This window comes from Oryctolagus cuniculus, chromosome 6, assembly GCF_964237555.1.
Source record: "Oryctolagus cuniculus chromosome 6, mOryCun1.1, whole genome shotgun sequence".
NCBI classification, from domain to species: domain Eukaryota; kingdom Metazoa; phylum Chordata; class Mammalia; order Lagomorpha; family Leporidae; genus Oryctolagus; species Oryctolagus cuniculus.
This window is the reverse complement of record NC_091437.1, coordinates 166349775-166372858: the sequence shown is the minus strand read 5'-3', so window position 1 is coordinate 166372858 and position 23084 is coordinate 166349775. Positions and strand designations below refer to the sequence as shown.

The 23084-nt window shown below is 64.8% G+C and overlaps 2 protein-coding genes across 14 annotated transcripts in view; one reads left to right on the top strand and one right to left on the bottom strand.

The window, feature by feature from the left end:
- Positions 1-4944: 4944 nt before the first annotated feature.
- On the bottom strand, positions 4945-7844 carry C6H8orf90 (chromosome 6 C8orf90 homolog). The gene is made up of 2 exons (XM_070075720.1): positions 7750-7844; positions 4945-5466 (listed from the first exon to the last, which is right to left on the bottom strand). The coding sequence occupies exons 1-2, from the start codon at positions 7814-7816 to the stop codon at positions 4991-4993; spliced, it is 543 nt and encodes a 180-aa protein (XP_069931821.1). The 5' UTR covers positions 7817-7844; the 3' UTR covers positions 4945-4990.
- A 5342-nt stretch (positions 7845-13186) lies between these two features.
- Positions 13187-23084, top strand: part of LOC138850085 (maestro heat-like repeat family member 5) — a 41202-nt gene continuing 31304 nt past the window's right edge. For all 13 annotated transcript variants that reach the window (XM_070075872.1, XM_070075871.1, XM_070075874.1 and 10 more), the window contains exons 1-3: positions 13187-13344; positions 20846-21027; positions 22278-22423. In XM_070075872.1, the coding sequence (XP_069931973.1) occupies positions 13280-13344; positions 20846-21027; positions 22278-22423 (393 nt within the window). In that variant the 5' untranslated portion in view covers positions 13187-13279. The remainder of the gene's footprint in view (positions 13345-20845; positions 21028-22277; positions 22424-23084) is intronic.

The following is a 23084-nucleotide window of genomic DNA, read 5'->3' as shown; positions in this document are numbered from 1 at the left end:
AGGGTTGGGTTAGGGTCAGCGTCAGGGTCAGGGTCGGGTTTAGGGTTCGGGTTAGGGTTAGGGTTAGGGTTGGGTTAGGGTCAGCGTCAGGGTCAGGGTCGGGTTTAGGGTTCGGGTTAGGGTTAGGGTTAGGGTTGGGTTAGGGTCAGCGTCAGGGTCAGGGTCGGGTTTAGGGTTCGGGTTAGGGTTAGGGTTAGGGTTGGGTTAGGGTCAGCGTCAGGGTCAGGGTCGGGTTTAGGGTTCGGGTTAGGGTTAGGGTTAGGGTTGGGTTAGGGTCAGCGTCAGGGTCAGGGTCGGGTTTAGGGTTCGGGTTAGGGTTAGGGTTAGGGTTAGGGTTAGGGTTAGGGCTAGGGTCAGGGTCAGGGTCAGGGTCGGGTTTAGGGTTAGGGTTAGGGTTAGGGTTAGGGTTAGGGTTAGGGCTAGGGTCAGGGTCAGGGTCAGGGTCGGGTTTAGGGTTCGGGTTAGGGTTAGGGTTAGGGTTAGGGTCAGGGCTAGGGTTAGGGTCAGCGTCAGGGTCAGGGTCGGGTTTAGGGTTCGGGTTCGGGTTAGGGTTAGGGTTGGGTTAGGGTCAGGGTCAGGGTCAGGGTCGGGTTTAGGGTTCGGGTTAGGGTTAGGGTTAGGGTTGGGTTAGGGTCAGCGTCAGGGTCAGGGTCGGGTTTAGGGTTCGGGTTAGGGTTAGGGTTAGGGTTGGGTTAGGGTCAGCGTCAGGGTCAGGGTCGGGTTTAGGGTTCGGGTTAGGGTTCGGGTTAGGGTTAGGGTTAGGGTTAGGGCTAGGGTCAGGGTCAGGGTCAGGGTCGGGTTTAGGGTTTGGGTTAGGGTTAGGGTTAGGGTTAGGGTTAGGGCTAGGGTCAGGGTCAGGGTCAGGGTCGGGTTTAGGGTTCGGGTTAGGGTTAGGGTTAGGGTTAGGGTCAGGGCTAGGGTTAGGGTCAGCGTCAGGGTCAGGGTCGGGTTTAGGGTTCGGGTTAGGGTTAGGGTTAGGGTTGGGTTAGGGTCAGGGTCAGGGTCAGGGTCGGGTTTAGGGTTCGGGTTAGGGTTAGGGTTAGGGTTGGGTTAGGGTCAGCGTCAGGGTCGGGTTTAGGGTTCGGGTTCGGGTTCTTGCTCATCAAAAGGTGCCCAGACAGTTCCTGGCGCTGGGGGGAAGCTTCCAGAACTGCAAAGAACTTTGTTTCATTCACGTGGAAACGTCACAGTGCACACAGGCACCCGCAGACACACACGCAGCTCGCACTCGCGTGTGCATGGGCAGGTGGACACGCAGCCTATGCGTGCCTGCACGTGCCCAGACACAAACATCAGCATGCGTGCACGTGCACACACGTGTGCACACACATGCGCATACACACATGGGCACGCACACATACACACGTGTTGTCCCTGCCCACAGGGCCTGTGGACCTCCACACACACTGTCCTGAGCTGCGCTCGCTCAGGACATCAGACATCAGAAAATGACACCAAATCCGCAGGTGCTGACCCCCCGACACCCCCCAGGGGCACCTGGAACCCTGGTGCAGAGCGAGCGGCACAGGGCCCCCGACCCCTCCCCATGGCCACCCCAGCCAGAGACAGCGCGGACAGAGCTGGGCCTGGGCAAGCCTGGAAACCCAGCCCTCCCCAGAGATGAGCGGGGTCCCGGGAGCCTGAGCGATCCCACTGCTGTTGCCGACGCGGGAAGAACACCGAAGCCTGTGGGTCTGGAGAGGCGGGCACAGCGCCAGGGATGCCGCGGGGATCGCCCCTCTCCTGCTGCCCACATCCGGCCCAGGCATCTCAGAGCCCTGGCCGTGCGCTGAGCCCCCGGAGCCCGGGCCCCTGCTCCCGGGCCCGGCACCGCCCCACCCCAGGCAACTCCAGCTTCCTGGAAGGAGCCTCCAGGATTTCTCTTCGTTCCCAGGAATAACGGCCCCTGAAGCAGAGACTCCTGCCAGCCACGCGCAGGGATGAATGTGCGGGTCGCTGCAGAAGCGGGGGAGGGGTGGCGACATCGGCACACACACGGCCCTGGACAAACGTGCCAGGTGCCTTGAAGCGGGGGAGGGTGCTCCCCACAACTCTGCGGGCACAAGGCGAGGGCCAGGCGAGGGCCAGGCGAGGGCCCAGCGAGGGCCAGGCGAGGGCCAGGCTGAGGCCATGTGACCGAGGCCCACCTGGGGCAGCCCCTTGCCCAGCCCCACGTCTACGCCCCGCACTCTAAGGCAGGCCCTGGGCTGGGCACCCACTGGCCACCGGCATCCCCTCCGTCAGTCCTCAAGGCATCCTCCGCAGGGGCGCCCGTCACCCCAGGTCCGGAGCAGCCGGCTGGGACTTGGAGAGACTGGGGAGTCTGGCCAGGACCGGGGCAGCCGTGTGTCAGAGGGCCCGGGTCACAGGGGAGCACCCTCAGAGTCTGCTCCTGGTTTGTCCCAGCACCACGGCTGCCGGCAGACAGTCCTGCGCCTCCCTGAGCCTGCGTCCCCAGCCCACCACTCTGCCGCCCCAGGGCCCCCCAGGACCCCCACCCCGGCGCACAGGAGCCCCATCCTCCCCCTGCCTTCAGCCCAGCCCCTGGCTGAAGCCCTCTCTCTCCTCCCGACCCACCGATGAGAAAGGAGAGAGGAAGTCGGGCTGCCTGCACCCCAGGGCGGGGCCTGCTCCGCCCTGCCACAGGACCCTGCGTGAGCACGCGCCTCCCCAGGGGCTGGGCCCTGCCTGCCGGAGCCTGTGTACCCCAGGAGAGGCCCAGCTGTGCTGCACGAGGCCAGTCCCAGCACCTGGGCCAGTGTCGCCAGCTTCCTGCTCACCTGTACTGCAGAACCCACCCTGGCCCTGAGACGCGGCTGTCGGGGAGCCACCACCTGGAGCACCACCAGTCACGCCAAGGGCTCCCTGAGGGTCTCACTCCGGCCACAAGGCAGTGGACGGGAAGTGACAGACGCCACATGCATGACTCCGTCGCAGGCATTGGTCACCTGCTGACCGCCTCAGTTGCAGGCTCTGGGAGACGCACTGAGGGAGCCAGACAGGGACGCAGGTGAGGTGCACCCATGACCGTGCCAGACCCAACGGCCTTGGCCTCAACCTCGGCCCAGAGGGCCTCGTGCACGCGGCCACCACCTCCACCCAGCGCCTACCCACAGCCACTGCAGGGCCTCGGGTGTGTGCAGGCTGAACGTGGGCCCCCGGGGCAGCTCAGTTAATCTTCCGTCGGAAACGCCGGCACCAAGGGATTGGGGAGCGGGCCGCCGCTGTGCCACGGTAATTAGCAGCAACTTTCAACTCCGGGCTTCCTTTGAAGATTGTAATTGCAATTAATTAAACGTCCTCGCTGCTCCTCGAATTCCATGCCCCCAAGAAACAGGAGCAGAGGCGGGCACAGGGGGTGCTTGACCCCTGCGCCCAGCAGCCCGGGAATCAAAGCAGGGGGCTGACCTCTCTCAAGGGCAGGAAGTCGCCGGGGCCCCCAAGAGGGGGAGGGAACCCAGCCCCGTCCCCCCCTGTAGCCAGGCTCGGCCCGTGCCCAGACGGAAGGGGCCCCGGCCGCCCCAGGCATTCCACTCAGCAAGGTTACCCCCAGGGCACCAGGCTCCACAGCAGGGGAGCAGCAGTGACCGTGCCAGGGCCCCGGGGCACCTGTTCCAACCCCAGCGACTGTAGGTGCCGGCAGGGCAGTGGGAGTGGGGCCGGTGCCTCCATGCAGGGGCATAAGCCCTGGGAGCCACTCTGCTCCCTGTACAGCAGCGGCTGCGCGGCCCCGGGTGAACACACAGCACCCACGCAGGTGCAGCGGGCAGGAACCCACCCGTGTGCTCCTGACTCCAGCACCTGGGTCTGAGTCCCACCAGGGGCCAGCCCGGCCACATCACGCCCGGCCGTGCCCGGCACTCACGCGGTAGCCTCTCACCCATCCAGGAAATATGGCAAAGTCACCTTGAGAATGGATAGGAGGAAAGGGGGTGGACGTGGCCCCCGAGCCAGGAGCTAGGACCTCACTGATTCCCAAAAATAACTGGAAAGATGTTTCTTATCATGCCGGTGCAACCATCCACAGACCTGAAAGCCAGTCAGCCGGAGGCGGCAACACAGCCAGAAGGGGGAGGCCAAGTCCCCCCCAAAGGTGGTTCCTGGGGGAAGCTGTGGCAACTGGGCGAGCCGGCTCTGAGCCTTCCGGCAGCCAAAACAAGACAGGTTCCTCGCTCTTCCGGTCGGATCCTGGGTACTGCGCCCCCAGCCTTCTCAGCGGCCAGTGGGGACCGTGACCCCACGGCCTCCTGGTCCTGCCACCCCTGGCGGAAGCCCACCTCCTCCGAGAGGGCCCTTGGATCGCCACCCCTCTGCAGCCGAGCCAGCCCCTCCTCTTCCTTCCTGGCACCCTCCTCTGTCCGTCTCTCCGCTGGCTTTGGGTGTTGGAGCGGCTGGAACCAGCACTGCTGAGACGGGCGGGGGTGAGGCCCACCGCCTCTGCTTCCGGTCTTTCAGCCTCACACTTTTGTGAACTATGTTAAAAATAGACCGCTCGGAAAATGAAATTAAAAAAGTTAAACAAAGCATAAACCCGAATGTGTATGCTTTTTATCTGCAGTCATAAAATTACTCTGTCAAGTCGTCAAGAACCTTCTCAATGGCAGCCCTCGGCTGCCGCGGTGCCTGGGGGCGCACGCCCACTCCCCTCCCGGTGTCCCCTCCCCCGGCTCCCGCCCCGCAGCCCCCGTCCCATGCCCCTCCGCCACGGGTAGGAACCACCCACATCCCAGCTGTTCCTTGGAGCCCCGGGGCCCCAGCGTTCAGATCCGTGGGCTGGGGACGCTAACACCCACCACGGCGGCCCCCGAGGGCATGAGGCCTGACCCGCTGCCCGCCTTGCCGTCACCCCGCACGCCTGGTTTCCACGTGCGCACCCCGAGGTGCGCTGGGGTGAAAGCCCGCCCGCACCAGGGCCCCGGGTGAGCTCAAGAAAGCACCGCAGCGCACAGGAGGCCCAACACGTTTTATTCGCCGGATCTGGGGTCTCGCCCTAGCCCAGCTGAGGGGCGCCGGGCGCGCTGGCCTCCGGCCCCGCGGGCCCCGCGAAGGCAGCGGCGGCAGCGGCGGGCGCGGGCGCCAGCAGCACCAGGCCGGGCCTCGGGCCGCCGGCGCCCGCGTAGCTCAGCGCCAGCTGCTCCAGGCGCCGCTTGCGCAAGGCGGCCTGCGCCGTGGCGTGCAGGGGCCGCAGCAGGGCGGGCGGCGTGGCGCCAGGGCCCCGCAGCAGGAAGTCGAAGCCGGCGCGGTCGTTGGGGTCGTAGAAGGGCGGGCCGCGGGCCGGGTCGGGCCCCGGCGGCCAGGCGAACGGGAAGGGCAGCGTGAAGTCCTCGGTGAGCACGCGGATGGCGAAGTCGTCCTCCTTGCCCAGCGCGCGGTAGGCGCGCCCGATGCCGCGGAAGTGCGCCTCCCAGAGCCGCGCGTCGCCGCCATAGATGTCAGGGAAGGGCGGCTCCTGCGGGGCGGCAGCACCTGCGGGGCGCAAGGGGTGAGTGCCAGGCGGGCGGGGCCGGGAGGAGCCCCCCACCACGCGAGCCCCAGGCCTTGGAGCAGGGAGGTGGGGCCGCTCAGCCGGGGAGCGGGGACCCGGGCCTGCCTCCTGATGCTGTCTGGACAGAAAGTTCCAGAACCGCAGAGGCCGCCCCCAGCAGCCCCGAGGTGGGGTCGGCCCTGCAGAACGTGGCTTTGGGGGCGGGAGGTGACCCGGGCACTCCCGGCTGCTGTGAATGCCAGGGACAGGTCAGCCCCAGGTGGAGGCGGGGCGAGGGCCAGCTCAGGGAGAGCCTCGGGCTGGGTTGGGGTTGCGGGCCCAGCCTTGTAGATGGGGGTGGGGAGGAGCCAGGCGTGAGGGACGGGTCTCAGCCTGGACCCGGTGACGCTGCCACCAGAGGCCGGCTGCCACCAGAGGTGCGACACCCGGAAGCCATCCTGGTCGCTGGAAGCAGAGCCGGCCGCCCTCGCGGTCCCAGCACTGCCTGGGCCCTGGAACAGGAGGGAGACCTCCGTCCTTTGTCATTCTTTAAGGGATATGTTTAGCTCCGGGGACATGGAAGTGAGCTGGGCAGCTGTGGACCTCGCGCGAGGGCAGGGAGGGACGTGCACAAGCCACAGGTGGGTGCGGGGCAGAGACCAGGCGGCGAGTGGGATGGGCGGGCCTGGAAGGCTGGGAATGGATGAGGCTGTGCCGGCTCAGGCGCCCCCCCCACCCCGCCTGTGAGTCTCCTCCCCTCCACACAGTATATCACCCAGCAGGTACCACGCCAGCCCCGGCCACAGCCGTGAGCCACACCCACTCCACCTGCTGTGCTCCAAGGCCAGGTCAGCCGGCCTGGGTCAGGGCTCATTCCTTCTACCTGTGAGGACCTGGACCTGTCTTGCACCCTCCACCAGCCTCAGTTTCCCTGTCTGGAAAATGAGTTCAAATGGCCTCTACAGCCCCCTGCTGCTCACTGGATCAGCACCTTGGACAGCGTCAAGGGCACCCGCGGAGATCCTGGGCCTGCGCAGCCGAAGGGCAGGGGTGGCTGTGGCTGTGGGCGGGCGAGGGAAGAGGTGAAGAGGACAGGGCCCTGATGGCCTGGGAGTTGGGAAACGGCTTGGAGAGCCGGTGACATCACCCAGCGAGAAAGAGAGAGAGAGAGAAAAGGCCAGAGATGGAGCCGGGGCCACTCATCACGGGGTCAGAGGACAAAGGGGCCCGGTCCAGTGAGGCCTGAGAGCTGACCCAGACTGAGCAGCAGGCAGGTGCCCTGTGACCTTGACCGGGCCGCCTGAGTGAAGTGCGGGAGACAAAGCTGCGTTCCAGTGGGTTCCGGAGCACGGAAGGGGCCGGCGTGGAGGCAGCCTTGCCCCTGGGGAGCAGAGACACAGGGCAGGAGCCCAGAGGGCGTGGGGTTGTGAGGATAAACACAGGTGTGTGGGTGGGGGCGGGACGTCCCAGAAGGGAGAGAAATCGTGATGCAGGTGCGAGGGCGAGATTGGGAGGCTGACCGTGGCCGGGGGCGGGCAGCACCGGACAGAGCCCACGGGGCCCCAGGTGCGGACAGGCAGGTGGGCGGGTGCCTGAGTCCTCTGGCCATGTCCTTTGTTCAGGGAAAGGGAGCGAGGCCAGCAGCGCGCCCACGCAGGGCTCGGAGAGACGCAGCGGGGCTGCCTGCCAGGGCTGGGTAGGGGAGGCGCCCGCAGGCTGGGGTGAGCAGTAGGTGAGAGCCGCAGCAGCTGCTGGGTGCCCGCGAGGCAGGGTGGGGAGTGGGTGTCCCAGGGCACAGGTGTGGGGGTGATGAGCGTGGCAGAGGCCAGCAAGCTGGGGCCACGGCACCGGGGGCAGGGACAGGGAAGGCAGCCCCCAGCAGGCCAGAGCTGGCCGCGGAGGGACTGCGGTCCGGGCACTGGTGACCGACAGGATCCCTGGGGGACGGCTATCCAGGGGACTGAGACACGTGAGGGAGCGTGGGCCGTGCTGGTGGGGGCGGAGGGAGCCTCAGCAGAGGGTTAGGGTGCTGATGGACCATGGTGGGGGAGGGGCAGATGGCTGCCCCTCCCTGGTACCTCTGGGGCCTCAGGCCCGCGGCTGGGTCTTAGAGGGGCAGGAGAAGGATGTAGACGGGACCCAGGAGGGGGAGGACCAGCCCAGGGGCCCCAGGGCTGCCGCGTCCCTGCCGTGTAGCCCGGAAGAGCGAGTGGCTGCTTCCCGCTCCCACATCCGCAGGCCCCGCCTGCCCCTCCTCACCCGCCCCACCTGACGGTGCCTCTCACCTGGAGTGGATACAGGAGCAGGGGTCAGCCCTGCGGGGCTGGGGTCCCCACAGCACGGGGAAGCCATGCTTCTGTTGACTTGGCTGCCTGGGAGACTGGGGGAGGGGCTTCCGGGGGGGGGAGAACCTGACACTTAAAGGGCCCCCCACCTGGAAGCAGGCTGGGGCCGGGGTGTGAGCGGGGTGGGCGGGCTCTGCCCTGTCTGTGAGGAGCCATGCAGCAGCCCCACAACCCCACACCTCTCCTGCTCCCTGCAGGACCCCTGGGCGCAGACCCACCCTGACCCCTCCCTGCAGCCCAGGGGGGTCTGCTCACCTGCCCTGCTCAGGGACCACGGCCGCCTCCACCCTCAGACACCCACAGCCCATCCCTGCCACCCCGCCGGGTTCACGGGCCCCCAGCCCTTCTCCTCGGCTGCAGGTGGGCGGGGGCAGCCACGGGCGGGACCCAGCCCCAGCTCCCCTGTGTGTCCCAGCAGCCCCCGGAGCCCAGTTCAGTGCCCCCCCCCCGCAACTCCCATCGTCCCCCGAAACAGCCTCAGAGAGCCCACGGGGGGACGTAAGTTCCCCCAAAGAGATCCAAGCGCCAGTCTGGGGGCAGGGGAGAGGGGCGTGAGGAGAGGAGGGAGCAGACACCGCGAGCTGCACCCCCGGCCAGAGGCGCCCCCACGGAGAAGCAGAGGTGTGCTCGGTGCCCCTCTGGGGCTACGCAGCAGGGAGACCCCCACAGCAGGCTGCGTGTGAGCTCCAGGGTCTCCATGTAGGGTGCAGTCCCCCTCCTGGGGCCCCTCCCAGCCCGTCTGCCGTGCACACTCGGGTTCCCGGCCTGGCCCGCCCCACAGAGCCCTGCAGGCCTGGCGCTGGGTCCCCACTGGAAGTCACCCGGCCCCTCCCTCGCCTCCTGTGGTCTCCCATGTGTGCTGGCAACAACACCTGGTTGCATCCGGCCATACCCGACCCCACCTCGGCGTCCAGGGCCCCACAGCACCTCAGCGGCTCTGGGTCCTGCACAGAGGGGCCTGGGGCGTGATGGGGGGCGGCCGTGGTTGGCTGAAATCCCCTCCCCCGTAAGCCTCACCCCACACCCTGCTACCCCCAAAGCAAAGCTGGCACAGGACAGCCTGGTGGCCACCCGAGCCCGTTTTCCCCGTCTGCACGGTGGGGTGAAGGCAGCCCGCCCGAGGCTGAACGAGAACCTGTCTCTGCAGGGCCCCAGGCTGCGGCCGCATGCTCGCAACAGGCCTCGGGCCGTGGGGCTTTCGGGGACGCTGCCCTGAGCTGTCACTCTGCACTGTCCCCGCAGCTCCCTGGACCACCCCGAGAAGCTACCGCGGCCCAGCAGCCCCACGGGGCCATCCCGGGACCCAGGCTCCGTCCAGCTGGTAGCTCTTCACCCCGTCCGATGTGGTCCCCACCCGCCATGGGGACAGGGTGGGGCCATCCCTGCTCAGCGCTTCCTGTTAAGGGCGAGTTGGGTGGTGGGAGGCGGCCACTGGGAGCCCCTTGGCTCTAAGGGAGGCGGGGAAAGCCCACACCTGGGCCCGGTGCCCAGCATCCATCGGCATCCCAGTGGCCTGGGCTCCGCCTCGGCAGGCTGGGCGTCTCCTGGGGCTGCGTGCCCAGCCCCACGGAGCTAGGGTGGAGGGGAGCTCCCCAGGCCCGGGGGGGCCTCCCCGCCGCCCGCCTCTGCTGACAGCCACTGCTCCTTGGCTGGGGCCGCGGCCCACCAGGGCCTGCCTCCGTAGCCACACGGCCCCCTCCCCTGCGGTGCACGGACCCTGCCCATGGGGCCCAGCCGGGGACTCGGGCGACGTCTGTATGCAGCCCCATCACTCACAGAGCAACAGAGCCCGCTGTCGCCATCAGAGGCGACAGCTGCAGGGACCCCAAACAGAGGTGTCTTTGGGAGCCAATTTTTTTTAAGATTTTATTTATTTCTTTGAAAGGCAGAGAGAGAGAGAGAGAAACAGAGAGAGAGAGAGAGGAGTCTTCAATCCACTGGTTCACTCCCCAGATAGCCACACTGGCTGGAGCCGCTCCAATTGGAAGCCAGGAGCCAGGAGCTTCTTCTGGGTCTCCCACGTGGGCGCAGGGGCCCAAGGACCTGGGCCATCTTCCACTGCTTTCCCAGGCCACAGCAGAGAACTGGATGGGAAGTGGAGCAGCCGAGTCTTGAACCGGCGCCCACATGGGATGCCGGCGTGGCAGGCGGAGGCTCACCCCACTGCGCCACAGCGCCGGCCCCTTTGGGAGCCAACATTCAGCTCCCGCACAGCCCAAAGGCGGTGACTTGAGGGAGTGGTCCTGGGACACTGCAGGTGGGACGGGCGGGCGACCAAGCCACTGGGCCTTCCCAGTGAGGGCTGGGGCTGAGCTGAGGGCGCCCCGGACCCTGGCTCCCTGGCACGATCAGCCAGCGCTGTGGGGGCTGACGTGATGGGCGCCCAGCTGGCTCTGTGCCCCCGCCCCAGAGAGCTCGCCCACTGGGAGCCGGCCCAGGTGAAGGAGCCCAGCGTCCCAGCCCCACCCTCCTCCCTCCCCCCCAGCCCATGGCCCACAGCCTGGCCCCCATGAGGGTGGAGAGGGCCCACCGCCTCGGGTCTGAGAAGCGGCCGGGGCAGAGGGAACAGGTGGGGAAGGCCCGAGCGTGGCCGGCAGCGCGTGCCCAGCTCAGTCCTTGCTGCGGCTGCCCGGGGTCCGGCTGCCTGTCTCATGCTGTAGACGCCGACTGTATGCCCTGGCAGGTGCATGGCAGAGGGCAGGATCCGGTCTCCAGCTCTGGCTCTGGGGACACAGGGTCCAGTGAGCCCGGAGCCATGGGGAGGGCCTGAGGCCGGCGAGCGGACGGGTGGAGCAGGGCCCAGCTGCGGTGCAGTGACACGGGGTATGAGAGACCCCGCCCCCCCGGGGGGCCTCGGGCCGGTCAGGGGCGTGGGCGGGACCAGGACTCCATCCTGGGGCTGGGGGCGGCCCTCCTGCTGCACGTGACAGGGCAGCCAGGAAGCAGGGGGGTCCCGAGCCATAGAAACCCCAGAAGACCCCGCACGGGCCCGCCCCTCCCGCCGCCCCAGGGGTTCCTGGCCCACAGAGGGTGGCCTCAGCCTCGCTGGGGGTCGGCAGTGGCCGTGCTTTTCTGTCCGCCCGCTGGCCCCTTGCCTGCGCCGGGGGAGAGGCGGCCTCCCCTGGTCCTTGCTGTCTGTGGCCTGCGGGTCCCAGTGCCGCCCAGAGAAGAGGTTTGCGGATCCCCCCACCCCCAGGCCTCGGCGCCTGCGCGCTGTTGGCTGTTGCCCCTACCAAGGAAGCGGCCTCGGCTCCCTGCCCCACTTGTCTGCTTCTGCTGCCTTCGCCCGAGCGTCTGGTCTCGGATCCAGAAAAATCCCTGCCGAGGCCACCGGGAAGCAGCCCCTCCCCCGTCTCCCCCCGGGAGCCTCAGGGCCTCCCCGAAGGCAGCCGCGAGGATGCCCCTCACCACACAGGCGTCCCGGAGGAGGGAGACCTCGGGGACACAGCTGGGGGCGGGGCGCCGGGGCGCCTGGCTGCCTCCTGCCACCTGCATCGGCACCGTAGCCTGCGCCACCAACCTGTAGACCGGCCAAGCGGGCCCCAAGGAACCACAGCCAGGGAAACGCTCTGGGAGCCCAGAGAAATTGGGGTGGCTTCCTGGAGGAGGAGGTCTGGCTGGCCTTCAGGGACGAGCAGGGGCATGCAGGGAGTCCTCCGGTGCAGTCCCAGCAGGGGCCGGACTGTGCAAAGGCCCTGAACCCGCCGTAGCCACGTGTGCGCTCCCAGGTCCAACCGGGGGCCTAGGGCGGCAGAGTGCCAGGCCCCTGCCTGCCATGTCCCTTCTGCCCTGCGAGTCCCGGCCCAGAGGGAGTGGGCACGAGGGGGTCCCACAGGAGCCAGGCCTGGGCCTCAAACCCCACAGGGCTCTGCCTCTGTGCGGGTCCTGCCTGGGCCCACAGCGCCACCTGCTGGCCGCTGGGGAAGTGGCAGCCTCTGGGACTGAGTTGGTCCAGGCGCCTCCCCTCACCCTGGACTTGGGCCCGGGACCCAGATGGGTCCTGCTCCTCGCTGGGCTGCATCCCAGTGCAGAGGGCACAGCCAGCTCCCAGACTGCCCTGAGAGGGAAGGGACGCCCCCTGGCAGGGATCCCGCGCCCAGGAGGGGGCATTACATCCACCAGGTGGACAGGCACACAACATGACCCAGCCAGGGGCACCGTGGCCCGGACACGCTGCCACTTCCAAGCGGGTGAGGAGTGGGGGTCCTGGGCAGGGCCAGACCCCAGGTCTTCGTAGGTGTCGCCGGGCCCAAGAGGCAGCTGATCCACTGCCCTGGCCCAGAGTGGCGTGGGAAGCTCCCTCCTCCACACAGAGGGACCCACTGGGGGCCCCCTGCCCACGGTGACTGGCTGGAGGGGAAGGAAGGCTGTCTCGGGGTGGCTCCGCCCCCCGACATCTGGGACGGCTGGGGCCAGCACCTCCAGCCCCTCAGCTCAGCCTCGCTCCAGCCCTCCCGCCTCTGCCCCCTCCCTCCTCGCCCTGAGGCCCAGGAAGGCCCGTGTGGCCCTGTGGGATCAGCCCAAGGTCCCGCTCGCAGCTCCAACTCCAATCCCCAGGGCGGGCGCCTGGCCCACCTGCCCACCAGCCAGCCTGGAAAGCGGGGACCTGTGCCAGCCCCTGCTCATAGCGTGTGCCGTGTCCGTGGCGTGGACTCGCCCACCGCACCAGCTCCACGCTGCCCGCGAGCTGATCCCTGGGCACACGGACCCATCCCACCCCACCCCACCCCGACAGGTGCAGCAGGTGGAAGCGGCACAGGTGACAGGCACACGGCACGGGGCAGGAGGCGTGGAGTCCGAGCTGCAGCCCACGCCGCGGTCTGGCTGCACTTAGCCCCGTGAGCTTGTGATGGCCCGCACACCTGCGGCCTAGGCCACCCAAGCTGGGCTGCCAAGGGCAGAGCAAGGCTCCGGGGAGGCCTGGGAGGGAGCCTTCTCCACGGATCTGGGTCCACAGCAAGCAAGCGTGCGGGCAGGACGCCGCCACTCTGCCCGGGTCGGGGAACAGCACAGCCGGGCGGTTCACGGGCTATAACATTTACTTCTCACACTCGGGGGCGTCGGGGGGAGTCCAGGACTGAAGCCCAGCCCGGTGCTGCGTCCGGTGACACAGAGCAGGCACGGGGACTGAGAGCAGGCCTTGCCACATCACAGGGCTCCTCCCGGCCGCAGGGGACCTGGGCGAGCCCGGGCTGCCCCCACCGCCCGCACCCGGGACGGTCTCCCCGTCCCGTCCAGTCTGGGTGGAATTCCATGCCAGCAGGGACCCGCACACACACACGCGCGCCCTCCCCGAGAACACACACACACGCCCGCCCAGAGCCGTGTGGGACCCTGGAATGGGCGCTGTGGGCACGGGAGCCATTGTGACCTCAGGGCTGACGTCAGGGCTGGGGGCGGGGGCGGGGCGACGTCCAGAGGACAGAGCTGGTACCCACGGCCTGTGGGGCCTCCGCTCCACAGCCACGTCATGGACAGGCCACGCAGCCACACCTCCAGTAGTCGGGCATCTTCAGCCATGTCCCACAACCCCAGGTGAGCATGACCCTGCCGAGCACGCGGGAGCCATGGGGGCCCCAGCCCTGCAGGGAGCCTGGCCTCCCCACAGGGGGTGCCTGGGGAGGGGCGAGGAGGGGCGGGCAGCCACTGGCACCGCCCCCGGCACCCTGCACGGGAGGCGAGGGAGGCTGCAGCCGGCCCAGCTGTGTCCTCACCACACGTGGCTGCTGGCTGCTCCTGAGGACCGGAGGTGCAGGTGGCACACCTGGCTGTGGGAACGGGCGAGTGGACAGCTGGACAGACAGGCAGCAAAGCTGCCCAGGGCGTCTCTGAGCCTGGCTGTGGCTGGGCACAGTGAGGTAGACGCTGCCGCCTGTGTCCCGCAGAGACAGAAGGGAGCAGGAGTGGAATTCGGTTCCTCTGCAGCTTCCATGGCCCCGAGTGTCCCCGGCATCCCCAGTGTCCCCAGGAGGCTTGGAGACCCCAAGCCAGCCATCCCAGCCCAGGCGGGCGCCCCCTGGTGGCCGTGACCACGTTGCCAGGGCGCCTGCCGTGGTTATCTTGACGCCTACTATCTGTTTTCAAAAGTGCATTTACCTCTGCCGCCCCCTGGCCCTCGACGCAGGCCAGAGGTGGCAGGTTCAGCCTCGCTTGTGCCTGGGGGCTGCTCTGTGGCCACTGCCGGGCCCCAGGAGGCCAGGCAGGGAGATGTGGCCAGCCAGCCTGAGTCCAGGTGACGGTCATTAACCTCCGGCCAGACGCCCCATCCATGCCCCAGCCTGCCTGGCCTGGCCGCTCAGAGTCTGCCCCACCCCCGCCCTGCTGGCTCCTCCCCAGCCCCCCGCCAGCTGCCCCTCAGCCCCCAGCTCCCTCCTCTGTCCCCGGGGTCTCTCTCGCCCCCAGGAGGGAAGGGACCGTGGCTGTGCTGTGTTCACGGAGGTGCTGGCCAAGGCAGGAAGGAATGGTTCTGCTCCCCACACGGGGCAGGGGCGGGGGCATCTCGGTTCCAGAGGCGGGGGTTGGGGACCGGGTGCTGCAGCCTGGGCTCCTGGGAGCCTCGTTCCTGGCTTGCTGCAGCGCCACCTCGCAGTGCCCTCGCGGGTCGGACGGGGCTGGCAGGTGCTCCTCTGACCAGGCGCTAACTCCCACCGGAGACCTCCCCGCTGGGCCTGCAGGAGGCCGCAGGGATGGTGGCCATGGTGGCCTTGCTGCAGCTCAGAGGCCCTGCGCCCTCCCCCCAGAAGTCTGCAACGCTGGCCTTGGTGGCACAGCCCATACGCGGGGTGCTTCCCGGGGACGGGGGTGGGGAACGGCTGAGTCACCAGCTCTCGGACGCCCAGGAAGGCGACATATTGGACAGCCCCAGGCTGTGATGTGCTCAGCAGGGCCTGAAGGGGGCAGCAGGAAGAAGGAGGCCCGCCCTGGGCAGAGTGGCCACTGCCGCTGGTGTGCAGGGTTCAGGTGACCCAGGCAGCAGGGAGATAACTCCAGGGCCGGGTGCCGAGATCGGGAAGCAGAGGGGTTGCCTTGGACACCTTGCTCGGCCGTCCAGGGTCCATTCGTGCCACAGCGCTTGCTGGACTACGGGGGGAGCATAAAGGGCCCCGCCCCCGGGGCAGGTGTTCAGTCCCCACCAGGGGCCCTCATCCGGCACTCGAGGGCCGGGCCCCAGTCCCATCGGCCCCCTGCTCCTGCGTGGCACTGGTGACGGCTCAGGTACCTGAGTCGCTGCTCCCCAAGGAGGAGACCAGGGTCAAGCGCCCAGCTCCTAGCTTTGGCCTGGCCCAGCCCCACCTGTTAGGGTGAATCAGCAGGTGGGGTTACGTCTCCTCTCTCTGCCTCTCCCCTTTGAAATAAAGCAAAAGCAAATAGTTTGTTCAGAGCGATCCTTCCTTTGTGCCTTATCAGCCTGGGAGACAGCCACAAACAAGAGACACCATCCTGTCCCGAGGCAGAGACGATGGAGGAAACATTTCGAGGGTGGGGACAGAGCGGTGAGGGTCGCTGACCGCTGAGGTCGGTCTGTGAAGGGAGCAGTCAGGGGAGCACAGGCTGGAAGGGGAGGCGCAGGGCCAGGCGGCTCTGTGGGGGCAGCTCGGTCCCCCGGCTGCAGGAGCAGCAGTGCGAAAGCCCACGGGTGGACGGGCTGGGAGGGCCGAGGAGCCCCAGGCGCTCACGGTGACCGGGGCAGTGAGCCGGGGAGGCCAGGGAGAGGGCGAGGGCATTGCTGCCAGTCCCCACCACGCGAGACTTGGAAGTTCCCGCCTCCAGACACCCGAGTCCTGGTGACCTCTCGCCACCTCCCTGTCCAGAAACTGCCGGTCTGTGTCCTGTCTGAATGGCATGGCCTTCTTCGGGGGCCATAGAGATTTGCTGGTGCTCTGCGTAGCTCTTGGGCCCTCGTGGGCGGCGTCTCTCAGTGCTTTGTCTGCATTTCCTGGCCCAGTGGCGTCTCTGGGTGGAGCAGGTTTGGTCATGCACTGGGCGTTTGCGCATGGTTTCCATGTGGACGTACGTTGCCACGTCACCGGGCACCGCGCGAGAGCGGAGTCGTTGCTCCACGTAGACCTCGCTCTCAAAGACACTGACAAACAGCCTCCCACCCGCCGTGTGCCCGTCCCAGCTGCTCGGAGACCTCAGCAGCTGGGGTCTCGCTCAGATGCACCGTCTCTCTTGAGCTGATTCCCGCGGATGGAGAGAGGTGTGGGCTGGGAGTTACTGTGTGCCTGCCCAGGTGCTGAGCACGGTGTGCTGGGTTGACTGTGTTGGATTCTTCTGCACCTTTGTTGAAAACCGACTGGCCGTGTGTGTGTGTGTGTGTGTGCTCCATGTGTGCTCCGTGTACTTACAACGTGTCTGTGCTTTTGTCGGTATAGCACTGTCGAACACTACAGCTTTGCAGGAAGTCCCAAAGTCGTCGGTGGCCTTGAAATCAGGCCTCCCGCATTGTTCTCCAGAGTCATTTTGGCCTGGCCTGGTTCCTTTACCACTTCATTTAAATGACAGAACAGCTTGTTGGTTACTGTGGGGAAAATTCTGCAGGAGCTTGATGGGAATTGAATATTTAGATAAATTAGCAATGTTGAGCCCCCAATCCATGAACATGGTATACCTTTCTACTCACTCAAGTCTTTTATTTCTGTCACCAACGTTCTGTGGTTTGCAGTAACAGATCGTGAGAGTATCTGTTGGGTTTATGTCTAAATAAGTGATGACATCTGTACTGTTGGACACGGTATGTCCTTATGTTAATTCCCAGTTAATTGTTCATTGCTGGTTTATAGGAGGAGATGCACTCACGCTTCTGAACTCACATTGCAGTCCCCGTGGTGTTTCCTGTAGATTGTCTGGGACTCTACTTAGATAACAACGTCTCCCACAAGTAGAGGCAGCACACTGCTTTCCCAGTCTCTGGGCCTTGATCTCTGTCTCTTCCCTTCTCATCAACCGAGCAGTGGCAGGTGGTCAGAGCAAACCTCCTTGTGGGGACACACAGCCTGGTCACTGTGGCAACATTAGCTGCAGGATTTCTGTCGGTGCTATCTCTTGGGCTGAGAAATACCCCTTAATTCTTTGGGGCTCGCCATGAACGTAGGGAGGTTAATTTTGTCAGTGCTTTTCCACATCTATTGGGGTGACCATATGATTGTCTGTGTAGCCTGTCCATGTAGTGGGTCATCCTGACCGGTTTTCAGATGTTCAACTGACCTTGCACTCCCGGGAGGCCACGGCGGCCGTGTCCACACAGTTTGCACTCTGCCGGTAGAGGAGACCAGGTGAGCTTTAGGCATTTGCCGTTCACTGTGCTCTCGGGACCCGGGTAGTTCCTGCCCCAGGATGAGGTGGGAAGCGGTTCTTCTCCATTCACAGTTGATGCTGTTTGAGAATGAAGCCGTCTGGCCTGAGGCTGCCTTTGTGGGAGGGTTTCCTCTGCACGGTCAGCTTCGTCTCAGTGCCGGGCCATCCTGGCCACTTGCTTCCTGAGCTTTGGTATCTGACTCCCAGGAGTTCATCTCTAAGTTGTGGCTGTGCCGGCATGAACGGATTCCCAGTGTGGTCTTGTTAACACTGTGGGGTCTGTAGCCACTCTTCTTAATAATGTGTGTCTTATCTCTGTCTGCTCCCAATAAGTCCTGCAAGTTTATCAGCGTATTTGACTTTTCAAAGAACACCTTATAGCTCTGCTTGTTTTCTGCGTTGTTTTTCTGTTTTCTGTTTCAATGATGTCTGCTCCACTTTTTAGAAGTTCCCTTTCCCTGGTTTTTTGTGCTGTCCTTCTCTGGGAGCGGTGTGCGGACAGGCAGGCCACACCTGCCGGACCACTGCCGGACCTTGGTTCCTTCCTTCCTGGCACAGCTGCTCAGTGCTGCGAATCCCCCTCGGGGCGCTGCCTCAGCTGCGCCTCAGGTGGACATGGGGTCTCATTTTGTTCCTCTCCAAATGCCTTTCACTTCCCCTCTGATTTCTCCTGGTGCTGTTCAACTCCCGAGCGTGTGAAGACTTTAATTCTACTGCGGTCAGAGGCCGTGCCTGGCTCGGTTTGAGTCCCTTTAAGCTTCATGAGACGTTGGCGCGGTGGAGTGTGTGTGCCGTGTGCAGTGAGCCCTTGGAGTCCTGAGTGTTGATGAGATTATGCGGGAGTGCCCAGGCCTCTGCGTCTGTCCCTTCAGCTACTGAGGCAGGTGCGGAGAGCCACGGCTCCTGACCTGTTTGCGCTTCGGCCTTTTCTGTAGGAACTCTGCGGGGCCATCACTGGTGCCTCCACCCTCGAGAGTCCTGTATCGTCTTGACAAACGACTCCTCCATCATTACAGCCAACTCTGCTCGGCCCTGTTACGTCATCGACGTTTTCTGGCACTAACACGGCCACCACGGTGTCATGTGGACTGATGCTTCCCGTGTCCCTCTGTAGTTCACTGCTGTGTTTCGTATCTCACGCATATTTCTTACAGGTGGCACCTGCCTTGGTCCTGCCTTGTTACCCTGTCTGGCCGTCTCTGGTGTAGGAATCATGGGGCTGCCAGCAACTTAGATAGAATTTGGTTCTCGTCGGCCACTGCGTGGTTTGCTCATGGCGTCTCAGTGCTGTTTGTCCTCTAATGGTTCCGTTGGTTTCCTTTTCTTTCTTTTTTTCTTTTTTTTTTCTTTTTTTTTTTTTTTTTTTTTTTTTTTTTTTTGACAGGCAGAGTGGACAGTGAGAGAGAGAGACAGAGAGAAAGGTCTAACTTTGCCGTTGGTTCACCCTCCAATGGCCGCCGCGACCAGCATGCTGCGGCCGGCGCACCGCACCTATCCGAAGGCAGGAGCCAGGTGCTTCTCCTGGTCTCCCATGGGGTGCAGGGCCCAAGCACTTGGGCCATCCTCCTCTGCACTCCCGGGCCACAGCAGAGAGCTGGCCTGGAAGAGGGGCAACCAGGACAGAATCCAGTGCACCGACCAGGACTAGAACCTGGTGTGCTGGCGCCACAAGGCGGAGGATTAGCCTAGTGAGCTGCGGCGCCGGCGGTTTCCTTTTTGATCTACCACCTTCAGGTCCTGTGTTGTTTTATTTTCAGTCGTCATTTTGGGTCTGCTGCAGACAACGTGTCTTCCCTCAATCTGCCTTCATGGGATGCGTTCCGTCCATAGCCTGAGGCTCTCACGGAGTTCACTTCCAGTCCCCTCCCTGCCTCCTGTGCTGTGCCTGTTACATACTTTACAGCTCCTACATGCCCCACAGTATACTACTCTGTATGCTTACATTTTTACCCCTTTCATTTTATTTGAGAGCCAGAGAAACAGACAGAGAGAGAGGTCTTCCGCCCAGTGGTTGGCTCTCCAAATGCCCCCCCGGCCAGGCTGAAGCAGGAGTCTGAGCTCCGTCCGAGTCTCCGGTGGGAGTGGCAGGGACGCAGGGTGCACATTTGCAGGGAGCCGGGACTTAAGCAGGCACTCGGATACGGCTGAAGGTGCCCGGCGGCGCCTGACCCGCTGCACCAGTGCCCCTCCTCTAAAGGTAACAGAAAGGAAAACGTTCTCCGTGTGTCTGTGTTGGCCACTCCCATGCTCCGCGCCGCCGGCGTCTCCACGCCTCTGTCGGCCGCCGCTCCCGTCTGCCAGACAAGGCTTCCCCGACATTGCTGGCATGGGGTTGCTGGTGGTGACTTCTATGGCATTTGTCATCAAGAAAGCTTTTATTTAACCTTCAGTTTTTAAAGATGTTTTCTCCGAGTACAGAATTCCAGCAAGGCAGCTATGGGTTTTCCTCCTTCTGTGTTTTAAAATGTTGTTCCACCATCTCCGCCTTGCATTGTTTCCAAAGAGATCTCTGCCCTCATTTCTTCTTAATTCCTTCTTTTAAAAGATTTTTTTATTTGAAATTGTTACGGAGAGAGAGACAGAGAGACAGAGAGAGAGGGAGAGAGAAAGAGAGAGAGACAGAGAGAGGGGTCTTCCATCCACTGGCTCACTCCCCAAATGGCCACAATGGCCAGGGCTGAAGGTCAGGTCCAAGGGCAGGGGGCCCTTTTGGTTTGGCGTGTGGTGAGGGTGTCAGAGGAAGGATCCCACCATGTGCCGGGAAGCAGGGAGGGGGCTGAGCCCAAACTCAGGCTCTCACAGCCACCGTCTGAGGACACACCCCCAGTGTTTGAGGAACCACCCACTGGCCCGCCCCCTCCGTCTCAGTGCCATTGATTAATTAATTCACGACCTCAGGGATCCTTGTCCCTCCTGAATTCCGTGGCCAAGCCACATTCCCACCAGAGCATCCGCTATCCATGCTCCCACGCGGGCTGGTGGGGACTGGGGGTGTCTGGTCCTCGTGCCTCCCTTGGCATCATCTTCAGGTCCCGGGGCTCTCCGCCGAGTGGTGCGAGGACCCCGGGGGGCTCTGAGTGGCCTGGCCTGAATAAGAACTTGGGAGGGCAGCGCCTTCGAAGGCACAGCACAGTCCATTCCTGGGCCCTCCGCCTTGATCCTCACACTCACTGATGTCCCCAGGGCCTGGGCCCTCCTCGGCCAGGGCGGGGGCTTTGCAGGTGGCCGGTGCTGGGCAGGAAGCCAGTACAGCACTGGGAGGGGCGGGAGTGAGCAGGAGCAGACGCCGCGGGGCCTCCGGCGGCAGCACCGCCAGCAGCAAGGGTGCTTTGCCTGCCCTCCCCGTCCCGGATGGAGCTGTGTCCCTGCAGGGGACGAGGGGCAGGCAAGGGCCAGCCCGAAGGGTCCCCTCAGCCTCCCTGCTCCTGCAGCTCCCCCAACCCCCCCTCCCCCGGAGACCCCACTGGTGATGCCTGGGTCACCAGCGCAGCCTCCCCCAAGTAGGAGCTACAAATAAGGACCTCCCACATCCCACCAGCCACCTCCCGAGCACGCCCGTGGGGCCTCACCCCCCACGCCCCTGCCGGGGCTCAGCCAGAACTGACTGCAAGGGTGGACACACGGAAGGACACAGCTGAACCTGGCCCAGCCCCAGGCTCCCCCGAGCGCCCCCAGCGTGCGCATCCTGGAACGCACACGCCTGCCCACAGAGGCCAACTCCCAGCGCTTTCCGTTTCAGAATCTTGCCCCAGGTCTCCGCGTCCACGACGGAGCCGACTGGCACCAGGGCACCTCAGGACTCTGCCCAGAGGCACAGAAAGGTGCACCCCACCACCATCCTGCTCCGCAAGTCGGAGAGCAGCCAGGCCGCCCTGGTGCCCCAGGAGCACAAGATGTTCATGGAGGAAGCCTACAACGCCGGTGAAGCCCAGCCCCGGGACAGGCAGGGCAGGGCAGGGCCCCGACAGGCCCACCAGGTCCCTCCAGCAACGCAGTCCTGGGGCGAGGCTGGACCAGACCCGTCCAGGGCCGAGGCCATGTCAAGCAGCTCACGCCCTCGGCCTCTGCGTGCTCCCCAGGCCCCGTCCAGAGCCCAGAAGGCCCAGCCCCCCACCCTCTGACCATCTCTCACCCCCTTCACGCCACAGAGCTGCTCCTGCCCCAGACCGCTTTGCCCCTCACTGAGACACTAGGCATGTTGAAGGGAGGATGGGGCATAGGAAAATGGGTCAGGAGTAGAGGGGTTGGTGCAGGAGGTTAGTAGATGGGGGGTTGGGGAGCTGAGGGATGGAGACGTGGGTGGGTGATGGATGGGTGGATGATGGGTGGATGGGAGAGTGGATGGGTGGATGGGAGAGTGGATGGGTGGATGGATGGGTGGATGGATGGGTGGTTAGGTGGAGGGATGGATGGATGGGTGGATGGATGGGTGGATGGATGGGTGGGTGGGTGGATGATGGATGGATGGATGGATGGGTGGATGGGTGGGTGGATGGATGGGTGGATGGATGGATGGGTGGGTGGGTGGATGGATGGATGGGTGGGTGGATGGATGGATGGATGGGTGGAGGATGGGCAGATGCATGGATGATGGATGGGTGGATGGATGGGTAGGTGGAGGGATGGGTGGATGGATGGATGGGTGGATGATGGATGGGTGGATGGATGGGTAGGTGGAGGGATGGGTGGATGGGTGGATGTGTGGAGGGATGGATGGGTGGGTGGATGGATGGATGGGTGGAGGGATTGATGGGTAGGTGGATGGGTTGGTGTGTGGCTGGGTGGACGACGAACACACTAACTACATAGCAGGTGAGTAGATGAGTGGAAGACGAGGGACAAGCAGGAAGGACGGACTGATGGACAGACATGTGGGTGACCGTATGGACACTCGGGCGTGTGGTCAGGTGGATGAGTGGAAGGCTGCAGAGGACGCTGGCTCAGTGACCGGCTGGAAGGGAGACCGGCGGACCGGGATGTGCAGCCCCGCACGTGTCCTGCTCCTTACCTGTCAGACACCAGAGGACCGTGCACAGTCAGGAGGCCCGGGGCTCCCCACGGTGCCCACTTCCCTGCCCCTCACTCCCAGATGGCACCTCCCCCCAGCCCTGCCCTGCACCCCCCAGCCCTGCCCAGCACTCCCGCCCTCACGCCTTTCCTGCCATCCGCAGCCATCTGCTTCAAGATGCTGCGGGATGCGAGCAGCTCAGACCCACTGCACCTGAAGTACGTCATCAAGAAGGTCGCGAACATGGCCCGCGGGGCCCCAGACTTGGTGCTGGAAACCATCCATGACTACTTCAAGGACAACCCGGAGGTGAGAGGTGCTCGGGCCGCTGGGTGCGGACCAGGCACGGGGAGGGGGCTCAAAGCCGGCACTAGGAGAGCAGCTGCGTAATCTCAGGGAGTCTGAAACCACGGAGGGAGACAAGTGGGCCACACGTGCCGCCCACCTTCAGAGCCCCTCAGGACACAGGGGAGGGGACAGGCTGAGGGGAGGGGACAGGCTGGCCAAAGCCACAGCATCCGTAACAGGCCAAGACAGATGGAGGGATGAGTAGGTGGACGAGTGCGTTGATGGAGGGATGAGTGGTGGATGATGCATGGGTGGGTGGAGGGAGGGATGAGGGGCAGGTGGGTGGACGAGTGAGTGGGTGGGTAGATGGGTGAAGGGAGGGATGAGGGGCAGGTGGATGAATGGGTAGATGAGTGGTGGATGATGGATGGATGGGTGGGTGGATGGATGGATGGGTGGAGGGAGGGATGAGAGGCAGATGAGTGAGTGGGTGGACAAGTGAGTGGGTGGAGGAAGGGATGAGGGGCACGTGGGTGGACGAGTGAGTGGGTGGGCGGATGGGTGGAGGGAGGGATGAGGGGCAGCTGGGTGAGTGGGTGGGTAGATGGGTGGAGGGAGGGATGAGGGGCAGGTGGGTGGACGAGTGAGTAGGGAAAGATCTGTCTAAGCATGAATGAATGAA

What these genes read in the sequence shown, in the direction of transcription:
- C6H8orf90 (XM_070075720.1), bottom strand. Translation starts at nt 7,816, where the DNA reads ATGGCTTCCCCGTGCTGTGGGGACCCCAGCCCCGCAGGGCTGACCCCT. An exon ending in TGCTCCTGTATCCACTCCAG is followed by an intron (nt 5,467 to 7,749) that starts GTGAGAGGCACC and finishes TGCGCCCCGCAG; the next exon opens with GTGCTGCCGCCCCGCAGGAG.